Genomic DNA, 18,952 nt, shown 5'->3' on the forward strand with positions numbered 1-18,952 from the left:
TCCTCTTAGTTCACGCATCCTTTTAAAGGTATCAGTTTAGCCCTTGGATTGCTTTGATCCGAAATCTTTTATGAGCAGGCCAAGCAGCATAAACAGGGATATCTCACTCAGTTGATCAAGTTTCCCCTTCAAAGACCAGAAAAGTCCACTTTCTCTTAGCAATACTCCCATTGGACCAGGCAGAGCGAAGATCAAGAGTTCCACCTGGATTTGATGCAGTTTCTTCCAGATGCTTGAAGCTCATTTGAGCCAAGTCCCAGTGATCCCGGTCTGTCCCACAGCAACAGACAATGGAGTGACACCTTGTTGTGACCGACTGAGAACTTAGAACCACTTTTAGCAGCAAGTCTGCAACTTCTCACTTCTTTTGTAGAAACTTCATTTTACTACCTAGTAGAAAAAAATAAAAATAAAACAAGAGGTTAACAGGTTGATTTACGGGTATCTTGCCTTCTTGCTATTTACCAGGCTGCAAGCAGCTTAAGGAAATGCAGCTTTTAAAACCAGGATCCAAAGAGCCACAACCAATGCTCCCTCTAAGCTGTGGGGTCTTGTGAGCAAAAATTCTACTTTGTGAGCTCCTGGCATTGAAGTTGTGAGCGAGCCAATTGGCTACTGCATAAATTAGTTTGCTCTGGAGCCCTCCTTCCTGAGCCAAGACAAAAATGTGTGAGCTGGAGGCTGAAAAACTGTGAGCTAGCTCACACTATCTCAGCTTAGAGGGAACACTGGCCACAACTAGTTTTGGAGGTCCAGAAGAGTTTGGGCCTTGTGTTTCTCAAACCCTGTGCCACTTTACAGCACTTCTGAAATAGGGCTTTAAAAAGATGTTGGTGTAGTGGTGGAATGCCTGCTATTCAAAAGGAGGGGAAATCCGCTGAGTCATGCCTAGGGCATACCTAGTTCTTTTGGCTCCTGGTCTTAAACCTCAGAATCAAATGCACTGACAGTGCTATCCTAAGCAGAGTTATACCTTTATAAGTTATGTCAGTGGATTTAGTAGGGTATAACTCTACTTTAAAAAAAGCACTATAACTTAAAGCCAGCCTGCAGATGCTGGATTTCTATCTGGACTTGCAGCCCTGTTTGTTTTAAAAAATCATGGAGGAAGGATCATATGGATTGGGGCAGCTGCTACAGAACAGGGAATGGGAGGGTTAACTCTCTATAGTTTCTGCAATTAAAAATACACATATAAACACACTTGGGCTTTAAGCCCAGGAAAAGGGAAAATAACAGGTACAATACAGCTACCCTTACAATAACTGAGAGGAGCATTTTTATTGGGTTACACCACCAGGGGAAAAACTGATCCCCCTCCCTTCCCCAGCACCATGGTTCCGATCTAACTGGTGCCCGTTTTCAAATTCCAGTCACAGTACTCCAGTCTCATGTGCAGTTTAGCTCTCAGTGAGTATATCTTTCTGCAAAATGGAAGCAATAACCTAAACTATTTTGAGCAGATTCAGTATTTTCTCCTAAACATTAATTCGTTACCTAGCAATGTAGCAAGCCCCAAATCGGTTTGCCACACAATCACCCTTAAGGATGTCAGTCTCCAGGTCAGACCTGAGGATCCCCTGGAATTAAAGCTCATCTACAGACTAAAGAGATCAGCTCCCCTGGAGAAAATGGATGCTTTGGAGGGTGGACTCTATAGCATTGTACTCCACTGAGATCCCTGTCCTCCCCAGGTTCTATCCCCAACTCTCCAGCAGTTTCCCAATCTGGAGCTGGCAATGCTTTGCCCCCCACCTCACTGCTGGTGGCTGAAAGGGACCTGGCAACCCTTATCACCCTGCTGCTGATGGTGATGTAACAGAAGAATATGGATAAGGAAGAAGTTATGGAGCTTCCAGAATCAAAGGGAGAGATAAACAGAAAAAAAACAAAATCTGCATGGGTGGGTCTGCTTTGCAAAATCGATATTGGGAGTGAGCATTAAGTGCTATAACTTAGAATGGGACTTACATATTAAAAGGGTAGATTTGCAAAAGGAAGACACAAAACTAACAAAGTCAGATTATTCTACTCCCAGTAATTGAGGACTACTTTCATGACAAAAATTGCTTCCTGAGTAGACTGTTACACAAATGATGAACAACCAAGGTGGCCAAGAACAAAATTGAGCATTTATTTACCCAGACTGCGAAGTATTTTATTCACCCCACTTGGTTCAGACTCTGGAATGGTCTCCAAATACTCCAAAGCACGGACTTCAAACAAGCCTAAAAAAGGGAATAATCATTTAGACATTCACTTCTTTGCAGAAGCAAGCAAACTCAGATTTTTTTAATAGCTTGGCCTAATAGATAAAATATATTCCAGACTCCACTGCTGGACCTATACACAGGACCTCTCAAACTGTGTAGCAGGAAATCTCTAACTTCTGCTGTTCTGTTCGTTGCACAACAGGTGTTTAGCTCGGTGTTCTGCTGTTCTGTTCTTTGCAGGTGTTTAGCTTGGTGGTGAAAACCAGGGTCGATTCTGAGGCACTCCAAAGGGATCTGTCGAGGATGGGTGAGTGGGCGTCAACATGGCAAATGGAGTTCAATGTAGCCAAGTGCAAAGTGATGCACATTGGAGCCAGAAATCCTAACTATAAATACACATTGATGGAGTCCGAACTGGCAGAGACTGACCAAGAGAGAGATCTTGGAGTCGTAGTAGATAACTCAATGAAAATGTTGAGACAGTGTGCGACTGCAATAAAAAAGGCCAACGCTATGTTGGGGCTATTAGGAAGGGAATTGAAAACAAATCAGCCAGTCTCATAATGCCTCTGCTGTATAAATCAATGGTGCAACCTCATTTGGAGTACTGTGTACAGTTCTGGTCACCATACCTCAAAAAGGATATTATAGCATTGGAAAAAATGTAGAAAAGGGCAACTAGAATGATAAAAGGGTTGGAACACTTTCCCTATGAAAAAAGGTTAAAACGCTTGGGGCTCTTTAGCTTGGAGAAACGATGGCTGAGGGTTTCGAGGTTTATAAAATTATGCATGTTCGAGGTTTATAAAATTATGCATGGGACAGAGCAGGTCGAGAAAGAAGTACTTTTCTCCCTTTCTCACAATACAAGAACTCGTGGGCACTCCATGAAATTGCTGAGCAGTCGGGTTAGAACAGATAAAAGGATAACAGATAAAATCACTCTTCACCCAAAGAGTGATTAACACATGGAATTCACTGCCACAGGAGGTGGCGGCGGCTACGAGCATGGACAGCTTCAAGAGTGAATTAGATAAACATATGGAGCAGAGGTCCATCAGTGGCTATTAGCCACAAGGTATAGATAGGAACTCTCGGTCTGGGGCAAGTGATGCACTGTATTCTTGGTGCTCGGGGGGGGGGGCAACAGTGGGAGGGCTTCTAGTGTCCTGGCCCCACTGCTGGACCTCCTGATGGCACCTGGTATTTTTGGCCACTGTGTGATAGAGTGTTGGACTGGATGGGCCACTGACCTGATCCAACATTGGCTTCTCTTATGTTCTTATGTGTTTTAATAAAATTAAATCCAAACTTATTTCATGTGGCTCTGAATACATCCGAATTTCAGTCTGAACTTGATTTAAATTCTCACATCAGGCAAGAGTTGGATCTTTGAAAAGTCTGTTGACATTTGCTCTTTGGGTGAAAGATGCCTTAAAGGTAACAGTAATCTAGGCACTTTAGAGAAGATATTAAACCTCTGATATGTTTCAGTTTCTGAGAACTGATTAATAAAGTATGCTTTTCATGCCGGTGGCAATGCACCATCAAGATTTCCAGGCTCTGAACCTGTGAGGGCTTGCAACAAAAGCACATTCCAGATCCTGGCAGGAATTCAGACAGTTTCCAGGCATAAAGAAGCTCTGGATTTGTACCAAGTTTTCTTCTATGCAAGTGAAGCCAATGCATCAAGCAAGCAGGGCTGGATTTAGCAGCTCTCACCTTTGACCCCACTCTTACGAAGTTCTCGATCCTGTATGAAACCTGCGAACATTTGTGTCTCCATGAAGATATCTAGGAAATGGCGTACACTGCGGGAGGTGTGTGATTTCCGGAAAGGCTCCCGCTGGAACACCCGTTCCCCTTTCTCTGTGATGTGCATGTGCAAGGAATAATGTCCCACAATCTCCACGAAAAAACGCACAAAAGCTTCTGACACCAAGGAAGCCAGAGTCACGTCACCTATCGGATGGCAAACAAAACAGTCACATCTCCCCTCTGGAAGGAAACTAAACTCCTTTCCCAGTGTCTATTTAGAATCTGCCCATCCCACTGGATAGGCTAGGGTATTTAATTATCTGACAGAGAATCAATGAAAATGACGTGGGCACAGGATGCTCTTAGTTATAGCAGATGCTAAGATTGCATTCTGAGGCCAAAAAGAAAGAACAACTATGTAAACACAAGATCTTCTGTGGCAAATACAGTTTTGAGAATGCAGGCCGCTGCTTCTCTGATTCCCGAGGCAAAATGGGTGTGCTGTTTTCAGGGGAAAAGCAACAAGTTGTGTGTGGGTTTGCTGATTTACCCTTTCCCCACCTGCTGTTTTCCCCTGGAAACTCCTCCCAGGAACCTGCCAGGGTTCCCAAATATATATTTCACAGGGAAGTCTCCTCCAGCTGCTTCTCGCCCACCACTACCTGGCAATGAACGAGTGGCAGCCTAAACTTCCAGAGCCTCATTTGTCCCAGAACACCAAACTTCATCCTTATGGACTTCCATCTCCTTTTCCCATGAAACTCAATGATCTGAAAATGGTCCTCATGACTGCCACAGGCCAGAGCAAGTATGAATGGCCAGCTTTCCACTTTAAGTTGTGTTTGAGAGAAAGGGTGTCCTGCCTTTTCGTGGGACCTAGTACTCCAGAACACACTTCAAAAAGCACACATCCTTAAGAAGTTCTTTTATTTTCAACTGAGCCTATTTAGGTCCTTAGTTTAGAGGGTTCATATTCCTCATTATAGATCCCAAGGGCTGAGAGCATAACTATACATTACATTGTATCCAGATCTATCACAAGACCTTTCTATCACCTGTGCACTATGAATTCCCCTCCCCACAGGGAACTGAATTCCCTGGCATTCAGGGGCTCAATTTGGATTGCAGCCGCAGTGTGTGGGAAGAGGGGATTTAGACTCCCACCACCCCCACCCCCAGTGTCAGTCTCCTGACCTGGAAAGGCCCTGGGGTGTTATGAGTTACCCCACTGAAGGCTCCATATGCACTGATAGGGTTCACAAAAGTTTACCCAACAAAAGATGTAGCAGCCCTGGGGCAATTCAGGTCAGGAAATGGCATCAAGAGGAAAGTCTAAGCCCCTTCCTTCCTGTGTACCATGGTCCTGATAAGTATTGGGCTCCCATTCACCTGGGAGCTGAGTTCCCCATGGGAAACTTGCAACTTATATCTGATAAAAAGTACTCATGGCAGACTGGGCCCTGATGTGAAGACTGTGTAATGTCTAGTTAGGCTCTGAGGCATAGGATTCTCAGCTCTGACTCTCACCTTGTGTGTAATTCCGCTCCTGAGATAGGATTTCATTCCTTTCCTCCAATACCTGTACAAGTGCAGCCTGGAGCTTGTGAGGTAGAATCTCATTTTCATCTGAAACCTTTGAAAACACAGCAAAGGAATACCTGTCTTGTTATGTTCAAAAACTGAAGAGAGCAATGTCACCAAAACGCTGCACCAGATCACTGTTCCAGCCCCATATCTGATCATACCGATATGCTATGCAAGCACATGTGCTTTATGGTCATGCAGAATTAACAATGGTGTTTAAAACAGATCCTGCATATATATCAACATAAAAATAAGACAGCACAACCACTGTATGCTCCAGCCTCCAATCATGCAAGTGTTAAGTATTAAGGGAAAAGGGCAAAATTATCTTTCTGAAGGTCAAACTAAGGCTGAGGAGAATAAAAGGCTGATTCTTTCAATACCTTTGGCTACCAATTACATACACTACGTGCAAAGCAAAACACACACAGGCAGAGAGGGAACACTGCTTGAGAAGGCAGACATGTAACAGCATCATACAAAGGGGCTAGAAATATGCAGCATTGTCTGCTGAGATTTATAACTTCTATGAGATTTTACAACATATCCTAAAAGAGTACACTGCAGCCGAGGAAACATCTGATTCTCTTTCATCACTCAGTCATCTAACTTTCTCAAGTTCCCTTTTTGTAACCTTAAAACATATTACCCATTATTCCTTGCTATGCAAAAAACTAGAATTTGTCTCATCCCACCCTGCTGGACAATTACAGGGCTCTCTAGACTAGGATGTTCAGACCCTCAAATTGTGTCACACCATCTGCACAGGAAAGGCCCAACCCAGATGGGTGCCATTCTTCTGCTAGCCCTTCATGGCCACCTTTTCCCCTGCCGTAGAATCATAGAATCACAGAGCTGGAAGTGGCCATAGAGGTCATCTAGTCCAACCCCCTGCCCAATGCAGGATCAGCCTAGAGCATCCCTGAAAAGTGTTTGTCCAGACACTGCTTAAAGACTGCCAGGGAGGGGGAGCTCACCACCTCCCTAGGCAGCTGATTCCACTGTTGCACAACTCTTACTGTAAAAAAGTTATTCCTAATATCCAGCTGGTACCTAGTTCCCACCTGTAATTTAAACCCATTATTGCGAGTCCTATCCTCTGCTGCCAATAGGAACAGCTCCCTGCCCTCCTCTAAGTGACAGCCTTTCAGATACTTAAAGAGAGCAATCATGTCCACCAGGGTTTTCTTTTGAGGGCTTAAAAAAAAATGGGAATCACTATGATGCAATTGTATAGCAAATACCAATCCAGAAACAACAAAAAACCTCCAGTGATGAAGCAGGAGAAATGGTGGTTGATGGAAGAAAGCTCATGTGCATATTGATGTGTATTGCAGTGGCATGAACGCACAACAGAGAATCCTCGCTGCGTAGATGCAGCCTCAGAGGTCAGCAGCAAGACCCTGCTTCCACTTTCATGCACTGAACATGATCTGAAAGTGCACACAGGGTTTTTCTTTTGTTTCTGTTTTGAGCCCCAGCTCAAGTGCCAATTTCCCCATGAAGCCCCTGTCCTAACAACTTTGTCTTCATCCCCAACTTAAAAGAAGTTGGAGTGTCTCCATTTGCCATTCTACCATTACCTTTCTGTCTTTCATGTCTCTTTGTTGTTCTTTCCTCATTCTCTACCCTTTAGAGTCAAACTGCATATGACACTGAGGATCTGTTATCAGATCCCCATATACGTAATTTTGCTGCAAAAAAACGTCAGTATGGACCAGGTCGATGATGCTGGGAAAGGAGGTTTATTTTTCTACCGCTATTTCTCTTTGGAAATGCCTCCCCCATTCATTAAGTCCTGCTGGGGGACAAATAGAGGTACCTATATTATGCCTTTTTCCCTGTGAGGGTTTAAAGCAGCTTTGGGAAGCTACTTCTGACTGGAGACACAATTTCTGTTTTGGGGAAAGACATCTTTAAAGAAGACTTGTTAGTGCCATAGCTTTCTCCACCCACTCTCCAACCTGAGGATTGGGGTTTTTTTGCAGCTAAATTACATATCTGAGTATCTGATCAATGAACCCCTAGTATCACATGTAGCTTGGTCCTTAGCTATTCCATAATATTAGATTGTAAGCTCATCAAGGCAGGGAACTTTTTTGTTTACTCTGTCCTGTCGTTATTTTTTCTATTACTTAATAATAGTGCCATGCATATGGATGCACAATATAAACAACAACAACTTGTTATTTCCCACCAGCATTCAGGTTGTTAGCTGATACACTGAAATCCTAGATATTAGAAAACAATCAGTCTTCCAAGCAGCTAAAATGAGTTAGCCACACTTATTAGAACCACTAAACACTTTTTTACTTCTGCTTAGGGAAACGATAATCTGTACATGTCTGTAAAAGCCCCTTCCGTCAATAGGGAACAATGAAGGCCAGCAACAAATGGCATTGTGGGAGTTTATTTTAAGAACAGTTCTCCACAGGAAACTCTGACTGTCTAGACAACAAGAACTCTTGTGTAGAGGAAATGCAGAAGACAGAGGAGGAGAGGCATGGAAGGGACAAGAGCTCTCTAACCTCTCTCCATTTTAGCTGGCTTAATGAGAAGCACCATTTCAACCAGAAGTCACCTGTGGATGTCTAGGCTAGTCAAATGCATATACAAAACAAGGGGCCCTTGGGGAATCTTTTTTCTGTGAAAGCCAAGCCTTATCAACCCATTCACCCACCAGCCAGTGTAATCCTCTGCCCAGTCTTCAATCACATAAATGGCAAGAGTAATACTGATTACTTCCATGTATTTATTCTTCCCCGCAAAGTTCCATCCTTAAAACCCTATGATCTGTTTTCACAGGGAACTGGCTGGCAGACAAACAATTTTACTCACTTGCTGCAAAAACTCATCAGCGCAGAGATCAACAATCAGTACCTAAGGAAAGAGGGAAAGACACATTGTTGTTTCATGTACTCCATAGTGCTGATACCCTGGGCTTTAACTGTAGGCTCCCACTCATGCTGATTCATAAGATTAAGGTTTTCTCAGGTAATAAAAAAACTGGATGGCAGCCTGACAATGATGTTATCACATCTAGCACCAGTTAAGTCTCTCTTATCAAATAAACACAGTTCTCACCAATAAAAGGGGCTCTGATACATTTATTATTTCAGAACGACAACTTCCCTGGTTGTGTGCATAGGGCTTTTGGACAGACAACAGTATAGCATAGATGGCAGCCGTATCACTGGGCAGCATGCTCTTGTTGCACTACAGTAACTATCTGCAAACCTCGTGGACAAGCCCACCCAGTTGCAAATGACTGCTACAGCACAACAATAGTACAATACCAAATGATGTGGAGATACAGCCACATAAATTCTACCTACGATACTGGTGTGTGATTGACTAATGCATGTGTGCAAAAGAACACAGCAAGGTTCTCTAGAAGTTCAAGTAGATGTGTCCTGTGGATCTGAGACCAGATTTCTTGTGGAGTGGGTTGTTGTTTTTTTAAAGCCTCATGGTTGTTGTTTTGAAGATCAGAGAAAGCGAGGGTGTTTGATCCTTTCCACTCCTGCCTCTTCTATGATTTAAACCCCTCTTCCCTCACACCTGCAATTAGCTCCATGGGAGGGAAAAGACAGGCACATCCCTTGTACCTATCCCCACCCATTGCGTCCAGCTAATTGCAGCTTTAAACGGGACATTTAAATCACTGAAGAGGCATGAGAGGAAACTGCTCAACACACTCTCTTCCAGCAACCTTTCCCCAATCTTCAAAGCAGCCGCATGAGGGCTGCTAATTAGCCTTCAGAACAAATCAGTCTTGCAGACACCATCCCCACCCACCAGTTTCCTCCTCTCCGGATCTAGTGTAGTCAGCAGGACCATCCCCTCTCCCCTTGCACGTCTCCCCCTTGCCTTCCCAAACCTTACCTCTTCAATAGGCAGGTCCTGGAGTTGTGTTAAAGAACACGAGAGGATGCCAATCAGGAATGGGGTGGGAGAGCAGACAATGTCTATCATGGAATCGGGCAGGACTGGGATATAGGTGTGTTGCCAGGTAAACGGGTACAATGTTGCAACCACGGAATGGCCACATTTAGACAAAGTGCTGTGTGGAGAAAAGATGCTTGTCAGCGTATGAGATCCCCAGATAACAAAAAAGCATTGAGGCTAAGTCTCAAATAGAAGACCTTCTCAGTTTCTAACTTTGTATAGACATGGAAAGAAGAAGAACAATGGAAGATACAAATACCTTGCTCAGAAGAGCAGTTCTTCTCTTAAGCATGGCTAAAGAGTATGATGGTGTCTTTAGCAATAGCCCAACTCTCAAATAGGATTGGATTCAAACAGGGCTGTAGCCAGGCTTTGGTGGTGCCCCCCGGAGGATGCCAGACCCCCCCCATGTACAGACATCCCTCCCTAACGGGCCAAAGAAGAGGTATGGCCTCACCAGGCCACGACTTCCTGCTTTTGCCGGGCCAGCTCTTCTTGCTTTCACAGCCGGCTTCACAGTTTGAAGGTGGCTGCGAAAGCAGAAAGACCCGGTGGGGCTGCACCTCTCGCCCCCTCTGATGGGAGCCTAGTAACTAGAATGGCCTGCCCCAACACCTTACTGCATGTGTGGCAGCCCAGCCACCCTGAGTCACATGACACCAGCAGCGAGGGCAGTGAGGCGCCGGGGCAAGCCATTCCCTATGTCTCTTGCAGTATGGAGGTGAGCTACTGATGCTGCTCCTCTTACTCTGCGAGAGTACAAGGAGCAGCACCACTAGCTCGGCTCCGCCACAGCAAGAGGCATAGAGAATGGCCACCCCGGGTTTCCCTGGCCACTCCTCTTGCAGAGGAGCCTGGATTGAAACCTCCCTTTAAATTCTAATGGAACGAAGGGCAACTGCAGATTCCCTTAATATAAACATATGCCATAACGTAGAGCTCCCCATAGACTGTACCTATAGCAAACACATGCCTGGAATTATATTACAGAATGTATAGTACAGGTACATGCCAAAAACATAATGTATAAAGCGATCCTGACTTTGAGACAGACTCCATAGATCTGAAGTCCATCTGGAAGCCAGAGAATGAGATATTAGGGTTGCAATGGATAGCTTAATGAAAATATTAATCCAGTAGGCCACAGCAGTGAAAAAAGGCAAATTATATGCTGTGGATTATTAGGAAAGTGATTGGAAATAAAACAGTCAATATTATAATGCCTCCTGTATAGATCTACAGTGCAACCTCATTTGGAATACAGTGGGCAGTTCTGGTCTCACAAAATACTAGAATTCAAGGAAATCGAAGGAAGTTGATGGGTAGTAGATTCAAGACAGGCTTACACAATAAATGATTAAAATATGGAATTCACTGCTAGAGGATGAAGTAATGGCCAATGGCACAGACAGCTTTAAACAGGGATCAGACAGTTTCATGGAAGACAGGTCTATCAATGGCTCCTCCTAACCATGGTGACTAAAAGGAACCTCCACAACTAGTGCCAGGAGAGAGGGGAAATGGTGGGCCACTGTGTGGGACAGGGTGCTGGACTAGATGGACCACTGATCTGATCCAGCAGAGCTCTTCTTATGTTCTTATATAGGTTGATTTTTACTTTCTGAAAAAACACATGATTCAACTGCCTTGCAACTACATAATGCATAATGAAGGTAAGGGATTGCAAGAATTACACCAAAAATACCTGACTGTGGAAAGCCAGCATGTCAAGGGGAAGGGGTGTAATCTAAGGTTGCTCATCCTCTAAGTTGCCATCCCCTAACTGTCCACTTTCCAGGATACCCTGGCCTTGACAAGCTCTTTTCCCAAACCTATTTTATTACAATCCAAATTGCTATCTGGATGGGAAAGGGTACGTTTTCAAAGGTCCTGCCCACATCAGCTCCATTTTCCCTCAGTCAGCTCCTCCTGGGCTGCCATTTTTCCTACCACATCAGCAGATGACAGAAGCCCCCCCCCCCCCCCCCAGATAACTGCTGGAGCACTATAACACGATGGAAACTACTGATTATTTTGAATGTGCTTAAAAGGCCCTCTGGTGGTACAGAGGAAAAATATGGTGTAAATGGCAGCTGATGGAGGAAAGTACACAGAAATTGCCTGTGTGGCTGCTGTGTTGCCAATGTGAATGCCTTCGCATTTGCAGTGTCCATTAATGCAAAATGGAGAGTCCTCAATGTGTGGCAGCAGCACAGGTTTTTTCTTAACATGCTAGCCTTCTAGATGCAACTTAGTTTATATGGAAGAGCATTTGAGAATGCCATCTCATATCAGCATTATGAAGAGGTATCCCTGTTACAGAAACCTAGTTGTCCCTTTGCTTGAGTAACTGCTTCTGGAAGGGGGGGCACTTAACCCTTTCCTCACCTGGCATTTCCCTGCTCCCTCTTTGCAGTATTCTACCCCCTCCCATTGAAGGGTTTCAAATATGAGTTTGTCTTCATAAACACACATTTGAAAGCCTAACATTGGGGATGCCACTTGGGATTGGGGTAGTTTGGACTGGGGTACACAGTGTTTGGATCAGCATAAAAGTATGTAGGCTGAGAAATACAGGGAAACCAGGATTCTGACAAATCAGAATGAAGGAGAGCCAGATCTATCTTACCTTAGATTGTCAGCCACAAAGATCACCCTCCTTTCCAGCAGGAGAGAAGCACAGACTTGGATCAAGTGAGAGATGCTGAGGCACTTAAACAGACATTCAAAATCCACATGCTCCAGCCGGGAATCTAGTGGACGACAAAGCTCAATCACCTAAGAGTAGAGAGATGAAAAAGAGTCAATAACAAGGACTGCCTTAAATTGGAGTGTGGGTTAGGGTTGTGCAAGAAAAAAAAATTCAGTTGACTTCAGATTCAGGTACTTCTGACCTGAAAATATTTGGTATTCCAGAGTATTCACGAATACCCGTATTGGTGTTGCAATGGTATTCTGGTTAATACTCTGAAAACCCAAATATATTGGTTCCATTATACCCTATGAGGAGAAGGGATTTAAAATTCATATCCCTGCTGGGTTGACTTGTCTCACACTGCCACTGCAGTGCGACTCTGCGACTCAACCCAGCAAGCATTGAAAGTTTAAATCCCTGTTGGGAGAGCTTCTTCTGCCGGGTGGTTTAAACCACTGCGCAGAAGAAGCCAACCCCAGGATCTGTGCAGGCAGGAAGAGTCCTCCCCGCCGCACAGACCCAATTTTATTTATTTATTTTTCACATTTATATCCTGTCCATCCCGAAAACGGGCTCAGGGCAGGTCACAGCATTTCAATAAATACAATAAAATTTAAAACACATTAAAACATATAAAAACAATAATCATGTTTGCCATAGGGAGAATCCGACCCATTGATGTAACTAAGTATGGCCAGCTATCAGTGGGTGGGAGACCACAACAGGGGGGGGGCCATATGTGGCATATATGGATGCCCGCTTCCTCAGCCAAAGGCCTGGCAGAACAGCTCCGTCTTGCAGGCCCTGCAGAACTGAATAAGATCCCGCAGGGCCCTGATCTCCATAGGGAGCATGTTCCACCAGGTGGGGGCCAGGGCGGAAAAAGCCCTCACCCTGGTCGAGGCTAGGCGGCAGTGTTCCCTCTAAGCTGAGTTAGTGTGAGCTAGCTCACAGTTTTTTAGCCTCCAGATCACACATTTTTGCCTTAGCTCAGGAAGGAGGGCTCCAGAGCAAACTAATTTATGCAGCAGCCAAATTATTTGCTCACAGCTTTCATGCCAGTAGCTCACAAAGTAGAATTTTTGCTCACAAGACTCCGCAGCTTAGAGGGAACATTGCTAGGCGGACGTTGTTTGGGCCAGGGATCACCAGGCGATGTTGACTCAGAGCGTAACACTCTCCGAGGCGTATATGGGAAGAGGCGGTCCCTTAGGTATGTTGGTCCCAGGCTGTATAAGGCTTTGAAGGTGCCTGGCAGGGCTCCTTCTGCGGGCTCTCCCTCCCCACCACACAGACCCGTCTGGGAGAGCTTCTTCTGCCAGCTGGTTTAAACCACTTGGCAGAAGAAGCTGGCCCCAGAATCTGTGTGCACGGGGAGGGCTCTCTCCCCACACATGGACCTGGCTGGGTGAGGATCACTTGGGGGTGAGCTGCCACCACCTCGGCTAATCCTGGGCTTGCTCTTGCTTCTCAATTTAAACCAGACTGCAAGAGGAGCCAGCCAGCCCTTCCCTTCTCTCTGGAGTTGCACAATCAAACAGAGGCTGTTAGATACTGAACTTCAAAAACTGCAGCCCCTTCATCCCCCTGTCTGTTCTTCAGCCACATTAAATCTTAAGAATGTTGTGGGATGTATTCCCCGGTATTTGTATAACCTTGATAGCCCTAGCCATCGAAGAGCGTTCTCTCTTGCTCCAGTAAATGCCTTTCCATCAAAACTACTGTATGGTAGGTTTCAAAATATTCCTAAGCATGAACGGAGATGTGACTGCGGTTCTAACTCTCTTGATTCAATTGATCACATATTGTTAGAATGTTCGTGGCATGTATCTGCTAGGGAAAAATGGTTAAACACTTGGTTGCATGGTAAACATCACCTTTCCAATGAAATAAAATGCCAATTTCTATTGAACGATATAACAGCAGAAATTACTGTGGCAGTGGCCAATTTTTTTGTTGACGTGATAAGAGTGAAAAACATGGGAAACTCCGTTTTATGATTTTATAATTAACTTAGATTCTTAGTTGATTGTGTCATTTTCTGTCTCTGGTTTTAATGTTGTATATGCCATTAAAGGTTTATTGTATTGTATTGTACTGTATTGTATTGTATTGTATGAGTTGCACTGCAGCTGCGCCCGACTCCGGGAGGGGAGAGGTTTAAACTATAAACCCCTCCCTTAACTTGCCACGCTCGAATAATATCGGCTTTTATTCAGGGGGGCTACTTCGGTTTATTTGGCTGAATAATTGCTCAAAAAATACCCCTAGTGTGGGTGTTCTTGAGAACAACAATTACATTAGCAACATCAACCAACATTAACTGAACTGGATAATACGAACTAACTATGCCGGATGCCGACAGGGGCCATCTTTTGGGAACATCTATCATGGCCACCGGGTTGTTATTGTCACCAGCACTTTATTTTTATTTTATTCTATTTTATTGTGAGCTATGCTTGTTAAGTTTGTGCTTTAATATGTTTTTAACCCTTATTGTAAGCCACCCTGAGCCTGCCTGCAGTGGGGAGGGCGGGATAAAAACTGAATAAATAAATAATAAATAATAAACAAAATATTTGGTAGGTGCTCCAAGACCACCTTGGCAAATTCAAATCTGTGTTCCAAAATACAAATTAAAAAGTACCACCCAAGATTAGCTAATCATGCCTTTGATGTTACCTCATTTCCTGCACCTGGCAGGAAGCTCTTCACAGTGATGGTGCGCCCTGGAGCAGGGAATGGTGCCTCCATGACGCTGCGCATGAATGGGTGCACCAGAGCCGGGGACATCTCACGCCGTTTCTCCACTTCATCCAAGATCTGCATGAAAGAGCTTGCTGTTAACTGAATTGAATTTTATTGGCCAAAACACAAGGAGGCAGAAGAGACTGAGACAGAATTTCTACATACCATCCTTCACACACATATAGGTTTTGAATATCCAAGTAAAGTTCACAGAGATCTAGATTTTAAAAGAGACAGTTACCTACCTGTTACCTCCTTTGCCTATGCCTCTCACAGACATCCGGGAATTCATTATTAATCAGTCTCTCAGCAGCACATGTCTCTGAGGCTATCTCCAGCAGGGAAGCCACTAGAGACCCACATGGGTTGTGTAGAAGCTTCCCAAAAATGCAGAGGCATGCTGCTCTCTGTTTGGGGGGAAATCTCCAGGGGGAAGCAGCCAGCAACTTCAACAATCCACACTATGGATTTCCTTGATCACAAGTAGCAAATGCTCAAATCGACACACACTGTACAGATTTCATGTGTCAGTTTGACATTGGAACTGAGCTTATTCACAAGTCAGAATGTGAGAGAGTGCGAATATACATTTCCTTACAACTACATGCATATGAATGTTGGGCTGCTAGTCAAGGAATCACTTCAGAATAGGTTACAACAATATTACAGCATAATTCTCAATTCCCTGTCTGCAGATCAGGCAGAAGACAAGACAGTACTCCCTGCAGCCTTCCTCAAAATACTACCCTTTTCTCTTAAGACAGAGAAGTGAAAGCAGGTTGAAAAATACATCTGGTTAGGTCATGGCCCACAGTGGCTCTCTGCAGGATGGGGGACTAAGGTCAGCCTTCAGTGAACTTCTGCTGGTATAGATGGCTGATTTTTCTTGTCAGTTGAAATGTGCCAATCCTATTTCCCCAAATCCCTCAGACTGTCAGATCAAACATGACTTTTAAGACAAAAGGAGTTAAATTTAGTATGAAGTGGAAGGCAATTTACTCACCTTAGAGAAAAGGTTGAAGCATCCTAGGCGGCTCACCATGCAGTATACCTCAGGTAGCCGTTTGCCTTTGCCTTCAGGCTGAAAGGCAACAAAAAATGACAGTAACCCACCAGGCAGCAGCTCACCACATGAAACAAGGATGATGATGAATAGGCTAGGAAGCTGTTTCTCTGGCAATGCAGCTTCCCATACTGGCTCTTTTTCTGTCTTCCATTTGCCAGGCTGAAGCATTGTCTGCGACTGCATTTTGGTTAGTATTGGATGATTTGGGAGATTCAGGTTCGAATCCCTACTCAGCTACAGAAGCTTGATGGGTGACCTTGGGCCAGTCACAATCAGCCCACCCTACCTCACAACATTGTTGCTTTTAGAGCAAAATGGAAGAGGGGAGAACAACGTTATAAGCTGCTTTGGGTCCCCACTGGGGTGAAAGGTAAAAGGTTTCCTTTGCTCGAAAGCCAGTCAAATCTGACTCTAGGGGGCAGTGCTCATCTCCGTTCCAAGCCGAAGAGCCATTGCTGTCCAAAGATTTCTCCGTGGTCATGTGGCCAGCATGACTAAACGCTGAGGCGCATGGAATGCTGTTACCTTCCCATCAAAGCGGTACCTATTTATCTACTTGCAATTTCTTGGTTTTGATCGGCTAGGTTGGCAGAAGCTGGGGCCAGAGATGGGAGCTCACTCTGTCACCCAGCACTAGGGTCTTGAACTGCCGAGCTACCGACCTTCCGGTCTGCAGCCCAGCATCTTAGCCTCTGATGGCCCCACTGGGGTGCAAAGCAGGGTATAAATATCTGGAAAAATAAATAAGCTGCTAATCATCATGTCAGCATTCTAAGCCACTCCACCCACAGGACTGTGGACAAGCAGGCAGGCACCCTTCACCCACAATTGTACACATTCCACATTAAAGTGAAATGACAAGACCTACCAGAAGCTTCTTACAATATCCAAACCAGCGACTGCCATCTTCACCCGTCAGCACGAAAGAAAAGGTTTCGCTGGAAACCAAAAATAATTTGTCAGATTAGCAGAGCAGCTGGAACAGGAGTTAGCACATCCTGCAGGGGGCCCTATCCCCCTGACATTGATAGGGTTGGGCACAGACAACCCCGCTCTTCTCCTGTTCCCGCATGGGGATTTTTTCAGAGGACTGGATGTTTACAGCAGATATCTCATCAGCTTGCTGCCTCACAGGCTTCTCCACCCTGCCATAAATTACAAGCACTGGCTGCCAAGAAATGACCTTCTTATCACACCCTGTCAGGGGGTCCCACTGGGGGAGGAGGCAGGATGGGGAATTTATGCCACAGCAACTCATGGTGACATAATAGGACACAAGGGACAGGGAGACCAAAAATTAAAAAGCAAGTTAAAAGATCAAACCTGGGTGGATTTGTACTTCAGCAAATTTACAGAAATGCAGTTTTTCAGAGTAGCCAAAACTGCCCCCATCTAACCCGAACTCCCTGGAAATCAGGGACCTACTTAACTATATGAAAAGGGAGACATGAGATCTCTTCCTTAGGTGAGTACAGAGGTAGTTCCTTAAGTAGATACAAAATAACTATCATTTTCTTCCTTCACCTGCTCATACTGAAATGAATGCTGTTAACCTTGAAGGTGCCACTGCATTTTTGTTTTATCTTGATACAGCAGACTGTCCCTTTGCTATCCCTTTGGAACCTGCCCCTACCGCCCTCTGCATCTCTGCTGGTCTCCCCCACCCACAGCATCAGCATTCAGTCTTCAACAGAAAATTAGTTCTTGGAAGCTAACGACTGCCCAGGCATCCAATTTTTAACCTCTAGCTCCTCAGAAGACAGAGAATGTTACCTACCTCTTTGACTCTGACGTTGGACACCAGTCCTTGGGATCAGGGAAACAGAATTTGGGGATGACCTTCAGCCTCTCTTCAGCATCTTTAGGCTGCCGAAAGGGGTGGTCAGGCTGCAAACAGAACATATGCCATGTCATGGTACAGGTGGAGACAGGTAGATTATCTCTCTGTGTGCTCAACTAGCCAGATGGGATACAAGATGATAAAGTCCATTCTAGTTATACTAAAATTTCATTCCCTCAGTTTTCGCCCTTCTCTTTCCTCCATTTCTTTCTTTGTATGTGTTTATCAGAATCTTGGTTCCATATGTGCACCACACACTTCTCCTAACTCGCAGACCACTGGGGCTCTGGTTTGACCTTTCGGAATGCAAGACTTGCGATCCATCCAAATTCTAGAAAAAAACCTGCTTTACAGGGCATCCTTTCGAGCCTGAATGGCTGCTGCTTTGTTAAGGACTCTCTGCCCGCCACTTGCATCCCCTTTAGCCCATTCAGAGCTGGGCAAGCAATGGCCTTTCTGCACTCTGACCCCTGACCCCTGTAAAGATTCACTGCAATGGGAAGGACATGAGCCTGCTATGAAGAAGCCCTCCAGGGCCCTCCTCCTTCCTTGAGCATCCACTGACTTTATGCCAGGGACACTGGTGGAACTCATTGCTAGAGGGGCATCTTTTTCAAAGCAGCAGCAAATATTTAGAGTGGAAAAGATGCCCTGTATGGCAATGCAACGCAATTTTCTCAGCATGGATGGATCATGGATCTTGACCATGAAAAGGGCCTAATCAGATGTAAGTGTACAGTCTGAGTTCTTATAAATGTACATATGGAAAATATCATACCTTCCTAGTCCCCCTGAGTCACTGTTTTCTGGTACAATAATATCAGTTTCACCATAAGGGCACGCAGTGAGCTCACTGTTCCATGCTACACGTCTACCATAGCCTTCAGTGCGGAACACACTGCCTGCTCCCATCTAGCCTGATTTGCTATGGAGATCAGAAAAGGTTTTGCAAAAGTCAGACTTCGCTGCGGAGTCCACACAAGGAAGTGACTGGCAGATTGTTTTGAAACAGCACTATTCTGGGAGTTAGTAAAAGTCTGTAATCACTGTGGTCATGGTATAATTGTTGCTCCATAATTACTGGGGTGCTGTTTCCTGCT

General features: G+C 44.8%; 1 protein-coding gene across 1 annotated transcript in view; it reads right to left on the bottom strand.

The window, feature by feature from the left end:
* Positions 1-358: 358 nt before the first annotated feature.
* The window catches only part of DENND2C (DENN/MADD domain containing 2C), a 76,666-nt gene continuing 58,072 nt past the window's right edge, over positions 359-18,952 (bottom strand). The window contains exons 10-19 of the mRNA XM_015429284.1: positions 16,881-16,950; positions 15,950-16,027; positions 14,881-15,021; positions 12,133-12,281; positions 9,441-9,618; positions 8,394-8,435; positions 5,499-5,604; positions 3,936-4,175; positions 2,142-2,228; positions 359-390 (exon numbers count right to left, since the gene is read on the bottom strand). Of these exons, the coding sequence (XP_015284770.1) occupies positions 359-390; positions 2,142-2,228; positions 3,936-4,175; positions 5,499-5,604; positions 8,394-8,435; positions 9,441-9,618; positions 12,133-12,281; positions 14,881-15,021; positions 15,950-16,027; positions 16,881-16,950 (1,123 nt within the window). The remainder of the gene's footprint in view (positions 391-2,141; positions 2,229-3,935; positions 4,176-5,498; positions 5,605-8,393; positions 8,436-9,440; positions 9,619-12,132; positions 12,282-14,880; positions 15,022-15,949; positions 16,028-16,880; positions 16,951-18,952) is intronic.

The sequence above is a fragment of the Gekko japonicus genome, unplaced genomic scaffold (genome assembly GCF_001447785.1).
Source record: "Gekko japonicus isolate JY-2015 unplaced genomic scaffold, Gekko_japonicus_V1.1 scaffold786, whole genome shotgun sequence".
NCBI classification, from domain to species: Eukaryota; Metazoa; Chordata; class Lepidosauria; order Squamata; family Gekkonidae; genus Gekko; species Gekko japonicus.